This window comes from Pelecanus crispus, chromosome 1, assembly GCF_030463565.1.
Source record: "Pelecanus crispus isolate bPelCri1 chromosome 1, bPelCri1.pri, whole genome shotgun sequence".
In the NCBI taxonomy this organism is placed as follows: Eukaryota; Metazoa; Chordata; class Aves; order Pelecaniformes; family Pelecanidae; genus Pelecanus; species Pelecanus crispus.
In genome coordinates this window covers 212,211,387-212,238,630 of record NC_134643.1, presented here as the reverse complement: position 1 = coordinate 212,238,630, position 27,244 = coordinate 212,211,387, and the positions used below count along the sequence as shown (strand labels likewise).

The following is a 27,244-nucleotide window of genomic DNA, read 5'->3' as shown; positions in this document are numbered from 1 at the left end:
GTTAAAAATGTTTGTTATTTCATCTTGATTTTTGCTGTTTCCCTCTGGATTTCAGTGTCTGCATGTAGAGTCTTCTGTGAATTGACCCAGATCTTAACATTTGGAGTAGCTGGATTGTTGGTTTATTAGCTGCAGCTGTCTACTTTTCCCTTTGTAATTTGCATTTAATGAAAATGTGTAGTATAAAAATTATTTTAAAAATAGATCAAATGTGTTTTCACAAATATAGCTATTCAAATAAATTTATGGAAACAGGAAGCTGTGAAAGACCTGCACCAATTTGGTAATCTCTATTAAAATTATTTTTTTAAAAGTAGAAAATATTTGTAGAGCTAGGGTATGACTAGCCACTGCTTCTTTTACACTTCTATATGTGAAATATTTGGGAAGTTTCAAAAATAGTGGTGAAGAGCCTGGTGTGCACACACTTCATCTTTTCAGGCAGCCTTATTTTCTTCTGCAGAAAGCCAAACCATTAAGCTGGGAGATACCTCTGGCTGAGCACTTGGACCCAGAGGTTTTCTGAAGCGACTAACCTACTTGAGACAGCTCTGGTCATTCTGGAAATGCAGCAAAACTATTTTCTCATTGCAGTTTACTTCAGTTCAATAACTGTTTCATTCAAAGTTGAGAAATTTTTAGGAAGTTAACAGAAAAAAAAAGAGAATGAGAACAATCCTAAAAGCTTGTTTCATTTCTAGTGTATTTCTTTAAAAAATAAGAGCAAAACCTCAAATCTCATAACTAAAAGATTATGGACACAGTGATTAAAAACTGTCAGTTCAGTCCATTAACTGCAGGTGTTTGTTAGTAAACCAGTTAATATTATGTGCAGTGTGGTTTAATAAATTCTGTTAAATACATTGTTTGTTAAAAGTTAGTGTGATTAGCTTGAAGACTGACTAAAACCAGTTTCTGAAGCTGTGTTTTTTCTGCACTTTAATAAAATTCTAATTTGCATCCAAAAGAAAACAGATATAAATTAAGGGTAAATAAATTGGTCCTCTGTAGTAAATAGGAGATGTAATTTACTGTGTTCTGCCATAACATTTAAGAATTAAGGCTTAGAATAAATGTATTAATCAGTGGAATTGTTTAAGTGAGTATGCACTGTATTTTTGTTGGCAAAAAGAACCATTTATTTTTAAAAAATCTACACATAGTAAAACAAAAAAAAATAAAAAGGTAGCAAATATCAGCCTTCCTACTGGAAAACAACAAAAAGCATAAAAATGCAAGAAAATATGCACATTTTCTAATTAAATTAAGGCTTTTTTTCTTGCTAGTTTAAATCAGCCCACTGTAATCCGTGTCACAGGAAGGATTCAGGAAGGTTGCATCCTGACCCCGCACAGCTGCTAGAATCCTGCTGGACTCCTGAGCCACGATTAAAAGTATGAGCAAGGGCATTCACCTCCAAACTTAATTGCCAGTTCACAGGGGAACTGAACTTCTTATTGAGTGCTTCGAGGCACAAAGGCTCTGGCAAATATTTTCAATTTAAAAAAAAAAAGGCAGCTTTTCTCAGTCTCAGTAGGGTACAGTAGCTCCACTCGTCTATTATGTCCTTTCTAGCCTTGCTCTCAGCCGCAACATGGAGAGGATTACGTTCCACACCTGAAAAACAGGTCTCACGGTTGTTGATGAGACTCTTCAAGAACTTCAAGGAGGATTTAAGAGAAACAGAGGTGGTGGCCAATTGCCTGTGGCACAGAGCAGGGCCGGACCTGGAGGAAGCAGAGAGTTTAGTATTCTGCTCCCTGCACAAGGCCTCGGTCTTCATGCAGCTAGCCAAAGGCACCTATTCCCGTGCCTCGCATGCTCAAAATAAGATTCCACCCTGAATTTTGGCATCCTTTATCAAACCAAATTCATCATGTTTTCAGAAAGGCAGCTGCATTCTATTACCCTACAGGGATTACTTCAGAGTTTTGCTCGTGGATGTTATGTAGTGCCACAGCTGTGCCAAACACTTAAATCATGAGGCTTTTTACATGGATATAAATTAATCTGTTAATCTTATTCCGTTATCTGTTGGGGTTTTCTTCAGCAGTCTTGGGGAAAATGAAGATCTCTTTCTCCATCGCTTTCCCTTCTTCTGTGATGTATTTAAGATAACAGAGTAAAAATAGAGCTATTACATTTGGGCATTACTCAGATGACGTTGAGTCTATGGGTCTTTATTCCACACCTATGGTGGAGTTGCAGTTTCTGTTCTAAATAGAAAATCATTTGATTGGGACAATTGGCTGTATCGCCATAGGTTTCCCTCCGTCCGGTATCTTGTTCTGTCTGCGCAGCAGATTCTGCAGGGGCCTGGGAATATGCACACTTGCACTCTCTTACCATTGTAGTAATTCTGCTTTTGGCAAAAGAAGCTTCAAATAGCTCTATTCCAAAGCATAGTGGGTGGTAGTAGCTGGAAAGTATCACTTCTGTACTGTAAGAAAAGATGGGCAACATTACTTGAAACATTAACGTGTCTTGGTGTAGATACAGGAGCACCAAGAACTCCATCTTTCCACCAGATGAACCAGCTTCATTATTTTGGGATCTTTCAGGCTACAGTAGCCACCACAGAACCATTTGTTCCTGTGGAGCTTGCAAAGAAGGGGTGTTTTGATGGTTGTTTTAATGAGAAGATCATCCCTCCCTAAGAAGTAAACTGAGAGCACTGGTTGAGCTTACCACCACCACTGGGGAGGCATGACTCTTCACCCCAAAGTGATAGTTTGTGTTCCTTTATCAGTGTTGTAAGAGGGACTCTGAAAATAGATGCTTTCAAAACAAAACAAAATAACTTCTGACATTAACCCCAGACTGTTTCCTTTTTTTTCTCTATCTGTAAACAACACGGCTTCCAGCTGTATGTATTAATCTAAAAACTTTCTCATAGCACGCCTCGAGTTCTTCCGCCGATCGGCATTGCGGTCCTGTTGTGATGACGTGGAAGGTGGCGTGGGACTGCGGGCTGCGCTGAACGTGCTGCTGGCACGCTGTAATCAGGGATGTTGGCTGATTGGTTGGCATAGATGGGAGAGAGATTCCCAAAGAGTGTTTTTTAAAAAGAAATTACTATTTAAAAGAGAGATATTTTTATCTTCTGCTTTTAAAATAAAGCAGTGAGTATGTGACGTTGTAATCTAGTCTGTCTGACAGTCTAAACTGTCAGAATTGCTTTATTTGAGTGACATTATAGTCTTTGCAGCTTTTTTGCATTTTCTTTGTTTTAAGTGCACAAAGGAAGGAAGATAGTTGCTAACTGTGTGCAGATGAGATGGCCGCTTCATATACATTTCAGTTTACTGGCATACCAGGACATTACTGAAATACACTTCATTTGTGAGGGAATCTAGCATAGGAAGGGAGAACCTGAAATGGCAGTGTGCCTCCATAGGGAGAAGAGCAAGCCAGTGCGGATGGGAGGACCAGGGGTGAGGAGAGCAGCAACCTCAGGTGCGGGATGCCAACAAGGCAGCTGCTCAGGGAATGGCGTGATGGGAGACAGAGGAATGGAGAAAGAGAAGCAGCAATGGCAGGAAAGGGGCAGTGTTGGAGACCAAGGGAAGTTGACTAGTGTAATACAGTTTTAAAAATTGGATGTTCTTTTTGTAGTTGGGAAGTTCACCCCTTTGACTGTTACAATGAAAGCAAGTCTTGCTGTCAAGTGTGAAGATCATGCTACAAAAGCTGCCGTGCCTGTAGCAGCCTTGTGCTGTGCTTGTACTCTGCATAGCTGGATACCATATCATTATGGTATCATTTTTAGTCTAGTCTACCCTTGATTGGCTTAGAGTAGAATTGGTAGTGTAGGTTAATGGTTGGACTGGATGATCTTAAAGGTCTTTTCCAACCTAAACAATTCTATGATTCTATGATTCATTAGCATTTCTGTGCACTTATGTTAGTAACTATAGAGCCAAGTCTATCTTCTCTGTCCTTAGTGTGAGAACTAGAGAATAAAGAAAAACAAAGCTCTCTTCATTCTTGGTGCAGCATTGGATAACAGGTTGATATGACTACAGAACTTGAAAGGCCAACTTCTAGCTGTCTACGCATGGGTGGAGCTGAGATTTGTTGCTGCTTAGTCCAGGTGCTGGCATGGAAGATTAGGCAAAAATTGGAGCTGCCTGTTCCCCGTGATTAAGACCAGTTCACTTCAGTATTATCCATTGTAAATGTGGCTTATCTTCTGTCCGTGAAGTCCATATGTGCCACCGTTTGCATCAAAGAGTCAGCTACAACCCACCAGCCCTATGCAATGTTGTTGTGTTACTGTAAACCTTCTTTTCTTTCTGTTTGCCCCACTTTGTCATCTGAACTGAACTGAATTTTGGGCGTATGGAAATGAAGCAGAAACAATAAAAGGCATTCTAATTTTTTTTTTTTTAATGAACTTTAGGAAGCTCGGTAAGCTCACACTGGAACTAGATAATGAGAAAAATGTACTACTACTTTCTATTCATGTAGAGAAGGTCTCCTCTCCAGCCTGATTTTGTAAGCATTAATGTTAACAGGTTTCCATGGATAGTGTTGCCAGCTCAGTGACTTCAGCGTTTTGAATATTCTAAATCACAACGTATGTTATTGCTGATTGCCTGTTACTTTTGAAGAGTAGCATGCTCCAAATCTCAGTTGACTTCTTTCCTTTTATCATTGAAGTGATGCCTTAGGATTGGGTTGTGTCTTTTGTTGTCATTTACTTTCTACTCAGCATATATGGCTATATTGATTTCTAACAAATATCTGCATTGCTTTTGACATGAGCAGTTTATTACGTATGACTTTTGATGACGTAGAGAGTTATTTCAAGCTTCTTTCTGAATTCCTAGAGAGCATGGGTTGGTTACTTTTTTAAATCATTTAAGGTCACAAGCTTTTGTACAGGAACAGGAGACAATAAAACATTTTCAATTTCAGAAAACTCTTCTAAACTGCTTCAGAGAACAGTTTAAAAAGTCAGTTTCTGCTGTTCTAGGGAAATTCTTCATATCATTTAAGCAGTAACATGCTAATATCCGAAGTGAGGTATTCCAGCAAAAAGACTTCATATTTAGTAGACAGTAAAAACAATAAAACTAGATTATGTGTGTAGACTTACGAGTCCTGCTGTTTGGGCAGGGATTTAACAGATTCCCAGACATCTAGCAGCTACTCCTGGAATCGGCAAATGCCAAATAAACTTGAGACAGCTCTGCAGCTGAATAACAGGGAGTCTAATGTGTCCTGCTTTGCGACCTGCCAGTACTGGCAGGTTTGCATGTCTTTTCACAGCAGTGCTGGGAACTTTTAATATTTTTTTTCCATTTCAAGAGAGAATTTTTTAGAGAGAAACAAATGACATCCTGCAAACACATTTGTTAATTTAATAGTAACTGCTTCTTAATTTGAACAGAATTTTAGATCTCATAGAAATAATGAAACTTCTTTTCTGCCTTTTTTTTTTCTTTTTTTTTTTTTTTTTTTTTTTTTTTTTAGTCTTCACTGGTAAGTATCTTCTGTCTGCACACGTTTGATGGAATTAAATAGAGAAGTATTAGCAAATGGCTGTAGGATTCTCTTCTTCCAGGAAACACTTTTGAAAGTACCTGATATTTCGATCTGTTAAGGCAGAGGGGAAAGAAAATTTTCTTCAGAATTTCATGAACCTGAAAGTAAATTATCTCTTGCAGGGTTATTCAGTATTTTACACAGATGTGAACTCCATCCTAAACTTAAATGAGTTTTGGGTTGTTTAAAGTATGTTTTTAGTTTTATGCATAACTTACCTGATTTTAATTGAGGTTATTTTTTTAAACTGTCAGTTTTTAGTATCTGCTTCATAGCTTTAATGCTGCTAAACACTCTTGTGTTCCCAGTTTATTGCCTTGTTATACTTCATAGTTGCAATATGTTCTCTTTATTATAATTATTTGTGTCTTACACCATATTCTTTTCTGGATATTCATGGTTTGCATACGGTTGTTCTTTCTTAGTAAAGAATTGATTTAAAGATTTATAGTTGTTAGGACATTTAATTTTCTACATGATGCATTCAGCTTCAATGTGGAAGTGTTTTCACTAGCAGTTATGAGTAACATATGTCATAATTTATGACTGTATGAACCCTATTTTATATTGAGCAGCAATCATTTCTCTATAAACTATGATATAACTTTCTTCCACTTCATATTATTTGCTAACAATACATAAATGATGCCCTTTAACCTCCTAGCTTTTGCACAGATTTGGAGAAACCCTATAGCCTCACGATATGTTAAATTCTGATTGGGAGGAGAAAGAGGAAAGGAATTTTATATGCCCTTTTCTCTTTTCCTTTTGGAAAATCTCTTTTGGCCTTATCTTGAACTGTAAACATTCACATAACAAATCAAAATCTTTACCAAAAAGAAATCCCCCCATCCAGACATCTATCAAAATGCAGTCTGTGGTCTCAGATGCCTATGATAATTTCACTTTTATTACAACCAAAAAAACACCACCACCACCCCCAACCCACCAACCACCGCCATAAGAATTCTAAGCAAAACCTCAGGCAAAATAAAATGGAAGGTGAATTTATTTCTTTTCTCCTCAGAAGTTGTGAGACTCTGAGATCTCACATTTTCCAGAAAATCCATAGGATCTGAGCTCAAATCAGTCTTTCCAAGACTAAGTTGAGTTTATTTTTTAGTCTACAGTTCTACTTTTCTTAGTCCTACAACTTAGTAAGAGATGATCCCCCAAATTTACATCTCCAAACAAAATTCCAATTACTTTGTAGAAATACATTTTGAATTTTTGTTTGGAAGGTAATGAAAAAGGTGGCTTTGAAAAATATATTTGAAGTCTAAAATTCCAGCAATGAACCATCTCCAATGTGTTGTTAGAAAGGGGATGTGGCTTTATGGATCTCAGTGGAGTTCACCATTGCCTTCAGTTTCTTCCACTGGCAAATGTGCCTGACTCGATCTATATTTGAGTCTTATTATTGCATTTCTCTGCCAGTTTCTACAGTTTCTGCATCTCAGCTTGAGCTGGTGAGAAAAATATGTACTAATATTGGGTGGAGGAAAAAAAGAAATCATCACAGCCATGTTTCACAATGTTCACTTGTTTCCTAATTAACTGAGGGATTCTCATTGAAATTTGTTCTCCAAATAGTTTCTTTGCAATGTTTTCTATTTTCATTTCCTTTCCTGATCCTTTTAAAAGCACCTCTTACAAAACATGTTTATTTTATGGTTGCACAAGGGTATTGTTATTGAAAATGAATGTGAACTAAAAGCACAGGGGTTGTTTTGCTTTAAAGATTAGCATGTTAAAGTTTCAATATGAATTCTGGGACAAACAAAGAGTTAAAATACTTTATTTAGGGACAGATGTAAGATTTAGCTAATGATATGCTAATAGACAACTGTAACACCAAAAGTCCTTGCAACGGGAAAAAATGGAAAGAAATGGGAAGGATGGCAAAGGTTCTTTATGTAAAATTGAGAGGAGTAATTTATATAATAATTCTGAAGATACATATAACAATTTTGATGTAAAATACTGGACACAAAGTAGTGGCAAACTTAGACCATTAAAAAAAAAAAAGTGATTTCTTGATGTTCCCTCTAGAAAAGAGAAGTCAGGTTCAAAATACAATAACTCTTTCTGCTTTACATCAAAAAATAGAACTTGTGGTTGAGATTTGTAGGAATCACACCAGTGATTCGTTGCATGCATATGATTAGTTACAGCATAGAATCAAAATCTTTCTGAAGAGGAAAAAAATTATCTGACTCAATTGAGTCACCTTTTTAATAATTGATGTCTGATCTTTTCACAGCCATAGATTTCTGTAAAACAAGAGCGATAGGTGAACATCTTTTGAGTTAAACTTCTAACAGGCACATATATAATTAGTAGTATCTTGAGCATAATTTATTTTTGAAAAGATAATTTTCTATTTCTGGAGATGGTCTAATCAGTTTTGAAATAACACTATGGAGGAAAAGTAAGCAGAGAGAACAAAACCAGGTATTAAACCTGGATCCAGTATTATATGACTTGACTCTGTCAAGAGGGTACTGGAAGCTAGTAAGACTCCATTACATGCTGGAAGCTGAGCATTTGGTTACGGGCTTTCCTAACGGGGTTGTTAGAAATCTGAGCCATTTAAAACTGTAAATATTTTTGAACTGATTTAGTGACCTGCCTCACCTGAGAATGGTTAAACAACTATGGAGAGACATTCACAGTGCTTAGAGTCCGCTGAACTTGATCTATGCAAACGGTATTGATGACTTAAACATCAGTGTAAAATATGTCAAGGATTAGTGTTTTGTAATCTGTCTTTTTCTATTGCACCCTCTTAATTATCTCACATGTTTTTTTGTATTTTCTAGCTGATATTTTGACAGAAATTATTGATAAGCTTCTAGGGCAAAGAGGAAGAATGAGGATTACTTGCAGGAAAGATGTGTGAGGAAGAAAGATAGCTGGAGGCTGAAGGGAGTAAGAGACATAGTACAGAGGTCAGGAATAGCATTTTCTTAACGGCCACGTACCTTAAGCGTTCTGTCATGGCTGGTGCTGTCTGTTCTGGTAACAGTACAACACAAGTTTCTTATCCAGCCACATCGCTTTTCTCCTTGGCGTTTGATCTAATGTGGAATCTAGAGGCAGAAGCAATCCTCTGTCTCCTAAGTTTTGAGGAGACAGTTTTACATGGAAACTTTCTTTGTAAACCTCCTGGCTTGTGGAAAAGCAGGATTCTCGGTCTCACAGGCACAGATTGCTGGGACCAGGATTCAGATGATTAATTTGGGCAGCAGCTGTGTATAAGAGTGTTTTGAGGATTGCAGAAGAAGAAACTAAAGCTGGAATGAGGTAAGTCTGTGACTCCGCTTAGGATGCGCCCAGGCGCTGTGAGTCACCAGCTGAGTGTGTGAGGTGAGAGTTATCTTGGCATGAACTGAGTGTTTCTTCTCTTCCAGCAAATGAATCACCTACATCTGAGTGTATCTTGTTTTTGTTAATCTTTATGAAGTAAACAGTTTTCAGAGGCTTCAGTACATTCAAATATGTGGTTTTTACTGGCATAGCAGAGGATGTTTCAAGTGAAGGGAACTCACTCACCTGTTGGGGCCAGTATTTTCTAGACTTCCCAGAAACATGTCTGAGTGATCAGTACAGTGCCAGAAACACTGTCCTGCTGGCACTGCATCCTTATTCCCAGAAGTATCACCAAATAAAGACACTAATAGAGTCAAAACGGCCAAGTGATCTTTATTCTCAGCCTACTTCTGTTTATTCTCCTTACTTTGTCCACTTCCAGCTTTGAAGGGAGAAATTTTGTTGTGTTAAAATCTGGAAAAAAGGGAAGAAGTTAATAGGATGTGCTGCCCCTGGAAACACTGTGCTCAGACTAGAAGTTGTCCTGGTATCAAGGAAGCCCCAAATTGTTAGTTTTCTATTTACTTTAACTGATGCAAAAACTGTGAAGGTAGCGGTTGAGTGGATCACTGTTACAGCACAGAGATACAGTCTAGGAGGGGTTCAGCAGTGCTAGCAGAAGACCAAGAGAGCCTTCAAATTCTGCGTGTCCTCATGTATGGTGCCACGGAGATCTTAATGAAGCTTCATGTGAGATACAAGATGCCTTGCAACCACAATTAGTTCATCTGAATATTTTTTTTTGTCTTGTTCTTGGGGGTGTTGTATCTGTTTACATGTGATCATTTACTTTTTTTGTGTTTTCCTTTTTACATATAAACAGAATAGATAATGTGATATGTAATTCACAAGTTTTGTTGCAGATGTTAGCACAAAACATAAGCAGCTGGATTTGGTACACTGGGAACCACATTAGATGTATGAATGGATCCGTCTTAGCGTTGACATGCATTTGACATGCTGTATGATAGAACAGGAGTTATTTCAGATGGCCAGGTCCTGTTTTCACACCTTTCTCTTTGACTATCACCAAGCAGCTTAGACTTCAGACTCTTTTCCAGCTCTTGTTAGTAAAGGTTATGTTAATGTTAATGTGAGCTCAAGTGCCTGACCAGAGTTAGGATCATCCATTACCTGTATATCGGCTTGATTCTGAGTTCATGAGGCAAGAGGAATACCTACTACTCATATCAGAAATCTATTAGGGAAGGAACTGGTGCTGACCCAGCTGGGCTGAGTGAATCCCAGTCTGACACTGGTAGTCCTACAGGAGCTTTGCCCATGGCTCCCTGTCTCCTTCTTCTGGTCCGGCCTCTGAGGCAGCAAAGGCAAGCACAACGTCAAGCCCAGGTGTGCAGCAAATGTCCTCTGCACCCAGCCTCATTGTCAAAAGCCATAGAAAGTTACCTTCTGAAGTAGATGGTCTCCTGGATAGGGTATCCACCACTGAACTTCAGCCGCTTCTGACCAAAGGCTTCAATATTGTCATTAGGCAGAATCCTGTCCCGAAAAAAAGAAAGGAAAAAAAAAAAGTAATTATCTTCTTATTTTTCATTGCATCAGTTGAGTTTGCCCTTGACTTGGGGATTTCCTCGAGGTGGTGACTTTGCCACCAGTGTTACTTGGATTTTAAAATAGTTCAGTTAATTTTTTAGTCCAGCACCTTAACATCATTGTCTCAGAAGATAACACAGTATGCAAGTAACTGCACCTTTTATTCAAAAGATACATATCTGTGGTGTATGATCAACTGAACTTGATTTGTGTTTGTGACCAAAGGAGATGTTGAGATACTCAGGCTGGTCTTGCTTAATCATAAAGACCTGACACTTGAGTATTCCCCAGGAGAATGGGCTGTGGAACCAACCTGTGATTTCAGTCCTACAGAAGTTAATTTCTTGGCTAATCGGTCATTTGGCAAGTCCTGCCTTCTGCCTTCTCTCTCTCTTTCAAGAATGTGTTTGGGAAAGATTTTGGGAGGTAATTTGTATGCCTTCTTTTCCCTTTCTAGGCAAAATACAAGCTTTTCTTTTTCCTTTCTTCATTTTTGCCTTTTTTCCTCATATCTGCATAACTGCAATTAAATAAAGAATGGCATTGGAATTTTTCTGTACTGTAAATTAATATTTTGTTGGGTCAAGTGTCTTCCCTATGACATCTTTTGAAGATACTTCTGTTGTGAGGTAATGAGAACATTAGATGTTGCATATTTTTCATACTAAATATATTTCAACTTTTTGCAGGATGGAAAGTATACGATGTGTTTTATAAGCTAGTATAATTGCCATTGTTAACTTTAGTCACTGGAGCTGATTAGTAAGTGGTTTGTTGTTTCAGCTAGTTGATAAGTTTTCATTCATGGCATTAAATTCTTACGTCTATTTCTTACTTCTCTGACTGACCTGACTTTCCCATGATATGACAAAGAAAAGCAGGGTGGTGCTACAATGCAGGCTAGTGATTTGGTTTTTTATATAACAATTTCTAGGGAGAAAAGGGTCAGGAAAAGAATCATTACTGTTCTGAAGATGACCTGATGTTACTGCGTTATGTCCAGTAATTAGTTTTTCCACCATTAATAGCTTTTGCACATGTGTCAGTAGGACTGGTCATCTTGAGCTTTCTTTGTTTTCTCAAAATATTCAACTTGTTAGTCATTAGAAAGAATCATTAGGACTTACCTAAGATTGTAAAAGTCACTGGCAGAGGGTTCCTCTGAATTAGAGGATATAAATTTTAGAATTAAAAATTATATTTTTATCATTAGTAATACTCTGATGGGATATTTACTTTAATCCCTTCTCCTGTTTCCTGAAATTTGGCACTTCCTGAAAAATGGAAAAGATTTTGAAAAAGCTGTCTTTTTCTTAAATTTTAGATTTAAATTTCAGAATATCTGATTTAAAAAATTTTGAAGGATAAATTGTAAATTAGATTACAGAAAATATTTCTTAATTTACTCATGGCAGTAGCTTTCTTTTGTATTACCATGTGTTAAAGTAGCCTTACGGTTGAAATGTGAGGATTGTCTGGACATGATGGGAAAAACAAGAGGAGTGGGAAAGGAAAAAGGCAGGATAACTGTTTTAAATGAGACAAGCTTAAATATTCAGGCACATCAAAACATTATTGGAAACAGACTTTTGGACCAATTTCCTTTTGTAACCACGTATGTGCTTTTCCATCATCGTCATATTTTAAGAGTGTGGGTGGAAAATAGGCGTATATTAGTCTTAAATACAAAGAATAGGCCTGTATCACCATCAAATTTGTTACACTCACCTACCTCTTCCACAATGTTTTTATTCAGCAAAGTCAATGTGACAGGTGTGTACATTTATAAAACCTGCAGAAGATTATTTTGCATTAAATGTCTGCTTAGCAAGATAGAACCTACATAAAACCTCATCTATATTTATTATGGGAAACTATATGAGTCTGTTGTATAGGTTTATTATTTATGGGAAAACTCCTGCTTAATATTGCATTTAATAATTGAATCACTCTTCCCAGTATCTTCAGGTCCAGTTCAGAATTAAACCCTAAACACATTGGAACGAACAAAAGTGGCTTTATAACCAGGCATATTTTGGCACCTGTTCTTTCTTTTAATTTAAGTTAGCTGTGATATTTAGTCAAATACTTTACTTGGCAATGTTTTGTTTTTCAGGATGGGAAGAAGAAGTTTGACAAGGAAAGTGAGAAATATTATTCCATCCTAGAGAAGCACTTAAATTTATCAGCAAAGAAGAAAGAGTCTCATTTGCAAGATGTAAGCACTAAACACACCCTTACCCGGTTTCACATTTGCATAGAGATCATGATAACAAACTGGTTCTCTTCAAGACATGCTGTATTTTGTTAATGTGAAATTGTGGTGATTTCTTGTAGTCATGCTTCTTGTGAATATAAATTATTGAGTGGAATTAATATGACTCTAATGAATTAACTATTTGAACAAGACAATGTTCTACATGTCCAACTTCGTGTGCTTCAAGTACAGCTAACGTTTATTGACTACAACAACAGAATTATAATACTACAATAAAAATGTGACTTTTACAAGGTATATGTGGAATATTTGAAAGTCAAATAATTAATTGGTTTTTTTGCGATTTAATTCATTACTCAATGAAATTGTGCTTGTTTCACATAAATTTTAATCTGGGAGACTGAACTGAAACCACTTTAATAATGCTTTTTTATGCTGCTTTTTTCATCTTTTTCACCTTATTCTGAGATTGCAGCATTGTGCCCTGAAATTGTATCCACAACTTAAGCTTTGAAGAGTCTGTATGGCTAATTCTTTCTGCTAAAGAAACCAAAACATGAAGACTTTTAGTTTAACAGGAGGATGCCAGGGCTTTTCAGTACACTGGTAAAAATAATTATGATTTGTCTTTGAGGCAAATTACAGTAAAACCAGCAATTTGATATCAATAACACTTTGGGATTTCTACCAAAAGTAGTTAAAAATTAATTTGATGGGGTTACTGTTGTCACGGTGACTGTTAAATCATGGGGATTAGTTTGCTGATGGAGTTTTCACAGAAGATGTGACCATCACTCAGTCACGAATTGTAGGAATTTTTTCATGTTTAGCAATAATACTATAATTTGAAGTAAATGAGGGTTAGCAATTCAGAATTTGTAGTAACGTTTATACTCCTGAATTGTCACAGCTATCTATATAATAATCAGTCTTGATAACACATTAGTTATGTAGAATTGGTTAATTGTTCCATTTGTATGTCAAAGTTTTGTATGTACAGCTTTCACTTTTCCTAAATATCCTGTGTATTGATGAAGAAGCAGTTCTGTTAGAGGCTAAGCACCAGCTGAAAAAAAAAAAATTAATTTCTTACCAAAATGTGGAAAAGTGAACTTAAGCACCAATTTACTCTAGAACATAAATAAAATAAAGTGTTTTACTTGAGACGTGGGAATAATTATAGTCTAAAAACAGCAACTGAAGTGAAAAGTAACAACTGTGAATCTAATAAAATGTGGTAGAGTAACAATGGATTTGGCTTAAATATATAAACTAATGGAAAACCAGAGCAAATTTTTCCACTGTGTCCTTAAGTGACATCTCCTGGATTTAAAGTCTTGTAACCGAGGCTGAGTGTTTTGCTTTTCTGGATGCCCCACTTGTAGAGCATTTAGGGCACCACTTGTCATTTCTGTCTTCCCAATTTTTACACAGCTGTAAGTGTGCTGAATCAGCAACATAGACCCACTATAAGTAGAGAGTACAATAGCAAATCAGTACCAAAAATATTAACCAGGGAGAGTTTTGGCCTGTATCTGTATCATAAATAAAAGGAGGCCAAACACCCGTTCCTGGCCTGAAATCCAAGCGATAGCTGTTGACTCACATCCAGAGTGATTCGGCTGAGCCACATTTATAGCCCGTATGTCCAGGAAGAGTTCGCTGGAGCAGCCCACAGCAGAGCCAGGGCACGAGCAAAGAACGGGATGGTGCTGGCGGCTGGAGCTTTAGTGTTCAACGCAAGTGGAGGGAAGGCCTTGCCTCAAGCCGATGTCATGCATTTAGTGAGATGGGAATACTGTTTTTTGACTGCTACTGTCACACTGAAAAATACTTCTTCTTTTTTAACCCGCTGTTTCTTTGAATTGTTGAGGTTTCCTGGTACCTCATCACATTATGTGGGTTAAAGAGTACTGGAGCGAGCAAGGAGTAGTTCTGGTATTGTATTGGGCAATTTTACATATCTCACTCGAGTGCAATTGAGAGCACCTTAATTAGGCATCTAAAGTTTGATGGTCTGAACATATTCTATAGAGAGTGGTTTGCATATATTCATCTAATTGAAATGTGTTGGATATTTTAAGAGCCTGCAAGACTGCTTATACAGTTTACATAGACGATTAGACTTTTTTTTCCTTTAGCATCAGAGAAGCTTCATAATACTGTCTTTTCACTGCCTATGCAAGTCCACAGTGGAGCAGAAAATGGTCAGAATTGAGTGATGTGAAAAAGTTAATAAACTCCTGATTTTGTTTCTGTGAAATCTGTTCCAGAATCAGGCATAAATATGGAGCAAAGGCTTCGGTCTCCAAGCTTATGTGAAGTTCTGGTATACGTTTCAGTGGTATCCTGCATCAATGAAAATATTACTCGCTATAACTAGATACCATACAAGTAGAGACTCAAAATCATATCTATCAAATCTTTTTATTTTTTACATGCAGTTTGAAGTCATAGAAAAACATGTGAAAATCCTTTCAGCTTTTGAAACTTTAAAATCACTTTCAAAGTTGTTCTTGTATCTGAATCCTCAGTGTTCACACAAATTCATAAGCTTCTACAGTAGATATATTTTGGAAAGTATGATTTAGTCCCTGTACACTAGTGGTGATTATGGCCTTAATTTAGGAACCCATCCATATTTGAGGTAGCACTTGCTTGTCATAAGCATGATTACAACTACAATCTGCTTAAATGCCGTTCAGAATAGAGATGGATATAATTAGGTGTTTAAATACTTTTTCTGAGTTGAAGCCTGAAAGAGTGCGTTTCTACGACTAGACTCTATTATTTGCTTACAATTAAATGTGAGAGCTGAGGTCTGTCTCAAGTGCTTATTGACTGCACTTCTGTGAATGAGGGCTTGCTGGATCATGTCCCAAAGTAGTGACACCTGGTTCTGTTCAGCTATGTAGCATTGCCTTTGTGATATATTTTTTTGTGAAATAAAACTATTAACACAGAATATCAAAGGAAACGGTAGCTGAATGCACTATATGAATGGCACATGGCAGAGTTAATTCTGTGGTAAAGCACTCGATTACTGGAATTTTGAGTGCTTGATTTCTGCTTCATAATATTAGGTTTTGTACATAATTTCCTGATTAGTTTTTTATAGGCATGGGAAGGAAATGCTAGCACTGAATCATTTGAAACATATCGTTGAAGCCCATGCTTTGAAGTAGTGCTACAGGGAAGTGGATCAATATTGCTAAGAGCCTGTGTGGCCAAATCACGACAGTATCATGTCCTTAACTTAAAGAAGCAATGTTAATTGTATATGGTGCTATTGATGACCAAGTTCTGCCTGAAGGAAAACAGTACCTTTTTGCATTTGTACTGTTAAAAGTACTAAACCTCTTTTATGATGTGTTTGCTGTTTTAATGTTTGCCATCAAGCAAAGGCATCATCTAGCTTTTCCAATTTTCCTATAGTTGTTGTTTTTAAAGCCTGAATTGAACTAGAGAATATACAGAAGTATACTGCTATGTTTTAAGTGGCATACGTCAAAAATAGCTGAACTGTTTTTACTTGTATTGCCGATACTAGATAAAATTTCTTTTTGACCTAAGACCAAAACATAACTAATGCAGCCCAAAAGGGATTTGCTTGAGAAGATGATTTGTTACAAAGAAGGATTAATTAAAATGGAACCTACATCTCTTCTTTAGGTATTATCCACATACTACACTGCTTGTCTGTTAGGTCCCTCTCCCATGGCTTGTTTAAATTGAGAATAAAAGCCTATTACTCTTTTATCAGCTGGTAAGAGTTAGTTGTTTAGGCAGAAGACTTTGTTTTGGTTCTGGATCTTCACGTCGGGTGGTATTATTCAGGCACTTCTGACAAGTGTTGCCTTGTAGTTCTTGCACTTGAAAATTAAAACGTGAAAAGTGATTGATTTATGAGGTTAAGGATTTAAATATGTTTATATTCCAGGAGCTTGGGACTCACACCATGAAATAATAAATTGCAAGATGTCATTGTTAAAGACAGTCTATTTAAGAAAGAAAATACCTTCTTGGGAAGGTATTTGAAGCTGAGAAATAGATATATTTCAGTGCATGTGATTCTCAAACATTTCAGTAGAAATAGTAATCTTTTTGTCTCTCCTTATTTCCTATCATACTCTCTTCTATTTCTTTTTCTAAACTTTCCATATACCAGGGACACAGTTCCTCCTGCCACCTTTCTTTGTTTCCCTCCAGGCTCTCCTAAACACTAGAATATTAAAGTGCAAAAAGGAATAGGAAACCAAAAAGTCATGGGGAAAAGGCATGAGGCTAAAATGTGTAATGTTAGCTTCTTAAAACTGTGTTTAGCTATTTTAAGTAGGTATTCTAATTTTCAGGAAGAAAACTGAACCCCATGAAGCTTGTAAAATAATCTTATGGAAGATCTGTTCGTTAATGACAAAATCTGGTTTTAAAGCAATCATGAGAGTAAATTAATGTTGTCTATATTTCATTTTGTCTTTTAGGCAGATACACAGATTGACAGAGAACATCAAAATTTTTATGAAGCATCATTAGAATATGTTTTTAAAATTCAAGAAGTACAAGAGAAAAAGAAATTTGAATTTGTTGAGCCTGTAAGTTTTATGTTTTATTTTCTTTGGAATGCATGCATTTAAAGCTGAAAATTAAATTTAAAAATCTTTTTTTTTTTTTTTCTTGCTTTTTAAATTGCGGTCGCAGGTTGTTTGTATATAGACAGACATTAAGATCTTGGCTTGGGCACTTTCAATGTTTATTAAAGGTTTATGTAAGAGTATCATATCTACTGTGAAGTGAAATGTCTGATGACTTGGAGTGTGCATAACATTTTAATGGGACGACATGTAATGTTGAGTCTGTGCAACACATAACGGGTGTTTCCTAATACCATAGTTTAATGGCTGAAATTTTGAGCCAGTTTTGGGGTTTAAATAGTCCCTGTAGGCAGTGTACACATATGCTTTTCTGAGTTATACATGAAATAAAGTTAAAAATAAAGTTAAAAAAAAAAAAAGTTAAATAAAGTTAAATAAAGTTAAAAGGATAGGTAAGTTTATTTTTTTGTTGGTGGAGTCATTTGTCTTTAGTTTACTTCGCACATAAAAGAAAGCATATGTTGACACGCCATAAAAGAGGAAGATAAAGTTGTGTTTCAAAGTCCATATTTAGATCTGGGATTTTCTCCTGGACTGTTTCTACCTCCCAGCCCTATCTATCTTCTGGGTCAGTTGGTACCAAAAGCTGCTTCAGTATGATGTGCTAGCATATTTCTGTGGCATATTAGTAGTATTACTACTGTTCATGTCATACAGAACTAGCTTGCCAATTACTTTAGTTAGTTAGTACCTGTAGCCCTTGACAGAGAACTTCCAATGTCATCTGTCCCTTCCCATTAAGCGTACTGAGCATAGTAGAGCATCACTTGTGAAAGAGGAACATGACAAGTATAACTTTTTTTCTCTCTCCATGCCATCTCACAGCTTCCTTGTAACTAACCAAAGCAGCACTCTTGGCTGTGAAACTGGTTGAATTACATCTCTTAACACCCAATGTCACCAAGAGGAGCTTCTCAGATGCCTCCTTTCCGTGAGATGAGAATGTATTGTGTAGTGAATGTTTGACATTGATGCAAACTAATGAACCTGGATTCAGCAAGCAGTACTTACAGAAATCCTGTCTTTATGGCATGCAGCTGCCAAATCTTAGAGATTAAAACTTTGCTCGGATTCCTAAATAAGAACATTCTTCTACCTGTCACAGATTAATCCAGAGTGTCTCTACTTCTGCAAAACTCTCACATCCTGGAAAAATCTAGCAATCTTGACCTAGCTCTGACCCTGGTATAGGAGACTTTATGGTCCTTTAAAGTAACAGAAACTTTCTGTTTTGAGAAGACTTTGTACATCGGGAAATACTATTGTGCAATTGCATGTAGTTAAAATACGGCATCTTTCATCCTATGTGCTAGACAGAGATGAAAAATAAATTTGATTTTATGTATTTTAGCTGGAGATACCAAGCTTTATCCTTTTGACCAGGAGCTGTCCCCATACTATGTCAGCCATCACAGCAGCAGCTATGAATTAGCAGAATGAAAGAGCAATTTGTCAGTTCATCAGTGCTGATACTGAGCAAGCAAGCAGGGGAGGTTACTGGTAAACTCACTGTTGTGGACCTGAGTATTTTTGTCACCAGGTGTATAGTAGGTAAAATTTACTTTTGAGTGGATCAGTTGCTATCCTGTGTCAGATCAGTAGGCATTTTAGCCTGGTATACTGTTTATTTATTGCACACAGGTACAGGGAATACTCTGGTGACTGGGTAATGATAGCCCTTGCAGGCAGTGTCTTCTGACTCCAGGTGTGAATATTTTATAATCAATCTGAATATAAATGGAGCTTAAATTATAACATCAGTTATAAAATTTTGAACCTTCAAAATTCTTATTTTTTGTTTCTAGTCTGTTGCATACAACATGCTGGAATAAAAGCATTTACTAAAACCCATAAGGCAAAGCATGCCAAGTAAATTATAATACACATCAGCAATACTATGAGACAAAGAAAAAACAAAAGTCTTCAAAATAGGCTTCTTAAATTGCATAGTTTATGTGAGTGATGTTGGAAATATGAGCATGTGCTCCTAGATGCAAGTCCTTATCAGGCAAATACAGATCATGAATTTAAACTTTTTCTTGAGGACAAATTAGTGTTAAAATTTACTTTACAGCAAGTTGAACAGCAAATCAAAGTAAGTGAGAATAATTTCTGCTCCTAGCTTTGCCCTTGTGGGCCCAGAGAAGTTAGTCCAAACCAACTCAGCTTTCTGAGGATGTTAGGTTGTTAGGAGGAATACAGACTCCTTCCTAGAACTCCACTTTGTCCCTCAGCAATGGCAGGACTTCCTTGGCCTGTAGGAATCAGGGCACAGAGCTCATAAGCAGTAAACTATCTGAAATGTGAGGGTGGTCCATTAAATGTCATGAAAGCCCAGAAGTGTTTATTTGAAGGAAAAAAAAAAAAAAAGACCCAACCAACAAACCCTGCCTGTAATTGCATGCAGTTCCATGAGACTTCACTGTGGATGTTAAACTCAATTTCCTCTTGCTTGGATTTTCTACATTATTAACTACATTCACTTTAATCTGATGGATAAGTACCTTCTGGTGCTATCTACTTATAAATAAAATGAAACCAGGGAGACAGGGACTTCTGGCTGATGTGCTGCAGGCCAAAGGTTAAATTCCTCCCCTATCCGAAACCTAAGTACAGTCTTCTTCCTGTGAGAATGAAATGACCAGGCAGTCTTGAGGTCACCAGCTCTACATAAAAATAAATAAAGTCTCAAGAAGTAGTTGGATTTTGTTTCAGGTTCTGTGCTGAAATCCTCGTGGCACTGGGGTAGTGAGTAGCATTGTATTACGGAGTTCAGACCTCGCTTTTTATTGATGTGACTGATTAGATACTCAGATTGAGGTAACTAAGGCACTTGTTGAAATGAAAAATTGTTGGTATGAACACATCAGGCATTGTATGTGAAGTTTGGTGAAACAAATCACCTCTTTACATGTGAAGACCACCTCAAAATACATTCTGAAAATCATTTTTGAAAGAAAAAAAGGCTGGTTTTCTTTTCTTTATGGTTTAATATAAATCTCTTTAACATTATGAGCCTGCCTTTAGCAGGAGTGCCACTTGTAACACCAGGAACAAGAAAACCCCACTGCGAGCATAAGCCTAGGGCAAAAGTCCTTGGCTTTTAGATCTCCTCCGTGCAATGCTATGGCTGTGCCTGTCCTGATAGAAGTGGTTACGAAGATGTGTTAACAGCACAGGCCCATTGGGTACAGAGCGTTTTCTGATCCCTGTTCTTCCACCACTAGTGACACATACATAGAAGTGAATACCATCCTCAGTGGCAGTTGTTTCAACACAGACCTTGAATAAGCTGGTGTAGGACTTGCATAAAAAAAGCATATTTTTACTTTTCTTATATTCCTCTTTTTCTAAGTACTCAGAGAGTATTTGACCAAGAGAACCTCAAGGCCAGATACTCTGCAATGCACAACTGCTAGAATACCTGAGCAGTACTTTGACTAAAATGCATTTAGATTTTTCTCAGGGGTTTTTTGCTGCTGTTTTTTTGCTTTCTGATAAATTCAGCTTTGCTGCCATCTTGTGTTAAATATTTTCCTCCTCAGTATTTCTCCATGTATTCTGTAGAAGTGTTTTGTACGGTGGAAAATGGTTTTCTTTGAGTATTGAAGCTGAAATTTAAATGGTTTATAGTGCATTCTCCAGAAATGCCCTTTAAACTCGTCTTTAAAATTCAGGCATAAGCTGACATAACGAAACTTTCTCCTGCTAGTTCCTTTATTGTAATTTCGGTGTGCTCTAACATTCTGCTCTGGCTATGGTTTTGCTGAGTGCTCGTATTGCTCCTGTAGTACTTCTTTAGATGAAAGGGGTGGGTTTAGCAGCAGGCTCCTACTTACAGGTTAAGTTAGTCCACATCCTGTTGACTGAAACAAGTCAGAGTAAGCACAGGAGTAGTTATGCTGCTGTACCTGAAGGAGCTGTAGTTGGGGACGCAGATGAGTAACTGGATCTATCTGTGCACAGGGGCTTTGCACAGCTGGAGCCAGAGCAGAGCCTTGGTTGTAATTTACTTACTTATTTTATATTTTACTCATAAAAAAGGAAGATTAGGTTCTTTTTCTCTTTCTCCCCTCCCCTCCCCTCCCTTCTCTGCTCTTCTCTCTGCTCTTCTCTCTGCTCTCTTCTCTTTTCTAAATTCTTTCTACAATTACATTATAAACCTTAAAATTACAGAACTCTTTCTATCCATTTACATAATTGGAGATTTTAAGATAAATTGTTGTATTTGGACCTTCCTCAGAACCACTTGAATAACCGACTTGCAGGTCCAGGTCCTTAGCTGAGATAATGATTTAAACTGGGCAGATGATCATGTAAAGCTGAGACAATTTACACTTGACTGTGTTGCCTTCATTTGTTTGTTTGGTGGTGGGATGCGGTTCAGGAATTCACACCCATTGTAGAAGCCCCACAAAAAGTGGCTTTTATGCCCAAGGATCTTCAGGCTCCATGACCAACTTACTGGACAGGCATGGGCTTTCACCACTTTGGCCTGAGGCCAGGGTTTCATCTGATCCTGCAATACTAGTAAAAAACAAGGGGGGAGTCCTTCTCCCAGCTATGCCTTCACGCTTCTGTTTGCGCCAGTGCTGATGTTTATTAACCTCAAACTGCTTTAACTTACTAATGCAGCAAACCAGCAGGCTCCCTGAGGCAGAGATGCCTGCTGAAGGGCTCAGTAGTGCCGCAGCTGGCGTAAGGATGTGCAGGATGTGTGACAAAGCTGAATGGGGAAAAGGAGGAGGGAACGGGAAGGGGAGACCAAGACTTGAGTCTGGTAGCAGCAAGTCATCATGTTAGCTCCTCTGCCCAGAGAGCTGCATCCTTGATCTCTCATCTGTCAAGCTGTGGAATTTTGTACGTTAACGGGTGTGGAATGTCTTGTGATGCTGGAATGGATGGGGCTCTAAAATTGCAAAATACTATTTTAGCTATTCCCCTGAAATATGTGTTACCTTAGTACAGCAGTCTCTTAGTGAGCAATAGGAAAGAGGGAGGTAGAACAATTTAACTACGTTTCTTCAAGTAGGGCTGAGTGTAAATTTAAAGAAAATATAAACACAGTAAAAGCTACATTTTTAAGCTGTTTCACTTACCATAATCTATGGTACTGGTAACACGAAGAAAAGTGCATTAAATATGAATGATGGCATTTTTGTTGCCCGAGTCTAGGCTACTTCAGTAGTCGATGGAGAGAGATAAATGTTTCCATTGGATCATTCATCCCATCCTGAAAGAGAAGTCTGAAAAAGGAAAAAGAATTATGCTCTTGAATACCTGTGGTTTTTTACTAAGTTAGGAGGCAGCCTGGACAGCCAGTTACTTAGCCTAGATGATTAGCTTTTCAATGGCTGTAATATCCTAAGATAAATCTGTCCTGTTATAGCTTTTGTTATTGTACATTCAAGTTGGTTTTTTGTTGTTTTCTTTACTTGGTTGTATGTAAGCTAAATTATATGTTCAAAGAAAATAGTCCATAATAAAAAATTAAATGCTTGCTATTTAATAGCAGGTAAGAAGACTTATGGCAATATCAAAACATTTTTTAAATTTAGAACAGAATAAATTAGAAGGCTTTTAAAACTAATAGGTGGTAGGAATGCATTAATTCAACAGCTAAAATCAGCATTCAGAAAATCTAGTTGCACTTTTTACTACTTAAACATTATTTAAAAGCAAACTTTAAAAAGAATTTTCAGCTGGATACATACTGACTTCAGCTGTTCTGTTGGAGTCAGTCACAGACATACCAGATAGAGTTTGCATTTTGTTCAGAGCAGGAAGAAATAGTCTGGATTTCTTGTGTTGTATTAAGCTATCCAAAACATACTTTCAAGAGTCTCATTTGTAGAAAATAGGTCATAGCCCAAGCAATTACTATGAAGAAAGTGAAAAAATATTTTGAAGAAAAAAACCTTGAACTCTGAAAGTATGAATTTGGAAAATGCACACCATCAAAGACTCCAGCTGAAATACTGGACAAAATGTCTAGGACAGTGAATTAAATTATTATGGAAATGACAACTTCGTGACCCGAAAGCCTGTTTAACACCTCTTTTTTTTAACATCTTACCATGGATTCCGTGCTCAGCAGAGCTTTGCTATTGCCAGTCATGAAAGCTTAGAGCGTTCTAGGAGCTAAGACACAGAATGGTTTTTGCTGATGGTTTGCTGTATTTTGCTGCTGAAAACTAATAGAAAATCAACCGTCCTTAATTTTTTCTTTCTAATATTCACCTGAATAGAAAAATTGTGTAGCAGTTGCTAAGAACTATTTTTTTCACTATTGCAGGGAATACCTATTCCTTATAAGTTAGTTTATGTTCTGTTTTATTCGTGTTATATAGCATTAAGAGTGCATGTTAAAAATATATAATGCTTCTCAATTTTACCTTTTCAGCTCTTGGCCTTTCTTCAAGGATTATTTACATTTTACCATGAAGGATATGAACTGGCTCAGGAGTTTGCACCATACAAGCAGCAGCTGCAGTTCAATTTGCAGAATGTAAGGATGATTTGTATTTACACCATTTTGTTTGCTAATTTAATTTCAGGATGTTAAAGTAGACTCATAGCACTTTATTGGAGCTCTAAATCTTGCAATGTTTTAGTAAGCTGGAATGAAATTATTATATGAGTAGGCAAAAGTTATTTTTGGTAAGTTAATGTAATGAAGATTCCTGTGAACAAATAACTTTGGAAAAATTAATCTTCAAATAGTCAATTTGTGATTTCCAGGTCAAAATTTTGGGAGCGAGAACCAGAAAAGCAGGACAGCAGCCAAGTTTTGATTAGAAAACACAGCAGTCCTGATAGGTTTAAATATGTGTAAATGCTTTCCTGAGAGTGGGGACTGTCTTCTGGAGTAAGTGGATGTCCCAAAAATGCTCCAACTAGTATAGAATGACGCAGTTTGTTTCTTTAAGATCACATTTTGCCACAAAAAGCTTGTCCTTCTGTCTGCTAGCTTCCCACTGTATATAAAGCATACTTGGGAAGCCATGCTCTGGCTGTTCTCTGGATTTACTTTGTCTGCATCAGGAAACTGGTGGAGCCTTCCTCCATGGTGAGCAGCTCCCACAAGTGTTAAGTTCCACTGGAAGAAAGGATCTGTTATTTGTGTAGAGAGTTACTCTCAACTGAGCAAATGGATCTTTTGCTGTAGATTGGTCTGAATTTGCTAGTAAGAGCCATACAAGATTAACTGTGTCCAGAAATTCCGTAGCTTTCAGAAATAACAAAAACTCATTTAATCAACATACTTTTCCATTCATCATAACTGCTGTATACAAGTGTATATTTATTTCACTCTCTAACTCAGGTGTTGCACTTCCAAGGACATACAAGTAGGCAGATACAAAACAACTTTACACCTGATTTGCATTACAATCACTATCACTTGCTTTTAAGGCAAAAAGTGAAGCTCAGCCTGTTAATATTGGGCCAGACCTACATTTTTCATGACAAGTAACTTCAAAGTACAGAACAAATTAAAAAAAAAAAGTGAAGGAGTTCTATCATTTACTCCAAATGCTGTATTTTGGGGTGACTCCATTTCTTTTCTATTTCATTCTTTCAAGAAAAGATACACAACAGAAATTTTTGTAGCTCCACTGGAATCAAAGAAACTACAACAGTTTAGAAGATCTGACATCAGCTTTTGTGGATAATGCCTTGGCCACTGAACTTAGGGAATATGCAACAGGTCTGGGAGTACAAGAGCACTTTACCGTGCTCAACTACTATTCCCTGTGGGTTTCTGGAAAATAAAACACTTGACATTTTTCCTGGAGCATCTTGCTAATAGAGAGGCATATGTTGGCTCAAAGTTGGAAGACGACATTGCCTTAGCACTGTTAATGTAGATCTGCATTCTCAGGAGTACTGCACTCTTCCAGGTTTTGCTGCAATTAAACATGTGCGGCACACCTCTGTAGCCCCTTTCCCTTTATGTCTGTTATTCATATGTAGGTATAGATCCCATTTAAAACACTGCTTGGGAAAACAAGGCAAAACATCCTAGATGATTAACCTTCTCCTTTTGGATTGAAATGCAAATGTTCTCTGCAGAGCATCTCAGCCCCTTGTCCTTTGAAGTTCTTCAGTTTGCTACTAAGACTCTTTCAGATAAAGGCACAAGGGGTCAGTGTTGTTGCACAGCACAGTTTCAGTGAAAGGGTGAAAAATGTGCTTCAGTCCAGAGATTTATCTAATATGGCAAGTTCTGAGAGGAGCATGAGCCCACAGCACAGACCAAAACTGGCATTGTAAGTCAGAATATGTTAGTATTGTCCTGGTTTCGGCTGGGATAGAGTTAATTTTCTTCCTAGCAGCAGGCATAGTGCTGTGTTTTGGATTTAGTAGGAGAAGAATGTTGATAACACGCTGATGTTTTTAGTTGTTGCTGAGTACTGCTTATGCTAGTCAAGGACTTTTTCAGCTTCCCATGCTCTGCCAGGCGCACAAGAAACTGGGAGGGGGCACAGCCAGAATAGTTGATCCAAACTGACCAAAGGGCTATTCCATACCATATGGCGTCATGCTCAGTATAGAAACTGGGGGGGGTTGGCCAGGGGGCAGCAATTGCTGCTCGGGAACTGTCTGGGTATCGGTCGGCGGGTGGTGAGCAATTGCATTGTGCATCACTTGCTTTGTATATTATTATTACTATTATTATTATATTGTTATTATTATTATTTTACTTTATTTTATTTCAATTATTAAACTGTTCTTATCTCAGTCCAGGAGTGTTTCTCACTCTTACTCCTCCGATTCTCTCCCCCATCCCATCAGGGTAGGGGGAGTGAGCGAGCGGCTGCGTGGTACTGAGTTGCTGGCTGGGACTAAACCACGACAGTATCTATCTATAGAAACTGAATTATTGAAGGATTTTTTCAATTTCAGTATTAATTATGAAATAGTTAAACTTAATCTCTTCTTAAATATTATATAAGTAAGACTTGAAGTTGTAAATAGACTACAGAGGAGGAGGGAGATGTAAAGTTAGGCAGAAGGAACAATGTATTGTGATACTAATTTTTATTATACATCAGAGAAACATATACATGAAGATATAGTGGGATACAGTATATCATTCACTGCTGTTACACAGAAGTTTAAATTCTGGCTTTGGATCTAGATTCACAGCTTCCTTTTGCCAGCTGGGCTATCTACTGACTTGTCACTCAGAGCATCACCCAACCTAAGACTGAAGTGAAAGATGTAGGGAAAGACAAACAGAGGACAGTGTTCAGGAAAAATTGTGTTCAGCCTGTCTGTTGTAGCTGTCACAAGTACTCCTCTCCATTGCAATGTGTATTAAGGTCTTGGAGAACAGTTGATCTGAACTGCTGTTTCTGTTCTTAAAATTGTCCAGGTTAGAGCAGGAGTAGCTGTAGGAGTAGCAGAATAGTGGCGGACCAACAGCTCTTAACAGGTCACCATGTCCTAACATGACCTGTTGTCACTTTCACTGTTTCAGCTGGCCAGTGGCATACTTCGTATGTCCATTTGGCTTTGTTTTCTATAATTTGATTCAAAGTCCTGGCTGCTTAAAAGTAGTAATTAAAAATTTAACAGACAAACAGAGATAAGCTCTCACAATGGGGACATTCTTCCTTTCAATGGCATGTCCCTCTGGAAGGTGTCAAAATGGCGTGTGTTAAGTTTGGTCTGAACTGATACCTCACCCTAAGGTTATCATCTGAAAAGTTCAGAGAAGAATTTTAGCTTCCTTTCTAATAATAGCCTTTGTCTTCAAGAAGAAGATTTAACATGTGTATTATTATAGTACTGTGCAACTCCATGAATGGCCCACAAAAAGGGGGAAGTATTCACCAACATATAAAATCCTGAGAGTATCTCTCTGACTAGTCAGGATTACAGTCCATAAGAT

The 27,244-nt window shown here is 37.3% G+C and overlaps 1 protein-coding gene across 1 annotated transcript in view; it reads left to right on the top strand.

Annotated features, from left to right (window-relative positions):
- Window positions 1-27,244, top strand: part of ARHGAP42 (Rho GTPase activating protein 42) — a 168,940-nt gene that overhangs the window by 97,538 nt on the left and 44,158 nt on the right. The window contains exons 5-7 of the mRNA XM_075708404.1: window positions 12,593-12,694; window positions 17,176-17,286; window positions 23,750-23,854. Of these exons, the coding sequence (XP_075564519.1) occupies window positions 12,593-12,694; window positions 17,176-17,286; window positions 23,750-23,854 (318 nt within the window). The remainder of the gene's footprint in view (window positions 1-12,592; window positions 12,695-17,175; window positions 17,287-23,749; window positions 23,855-27,244) is intronic.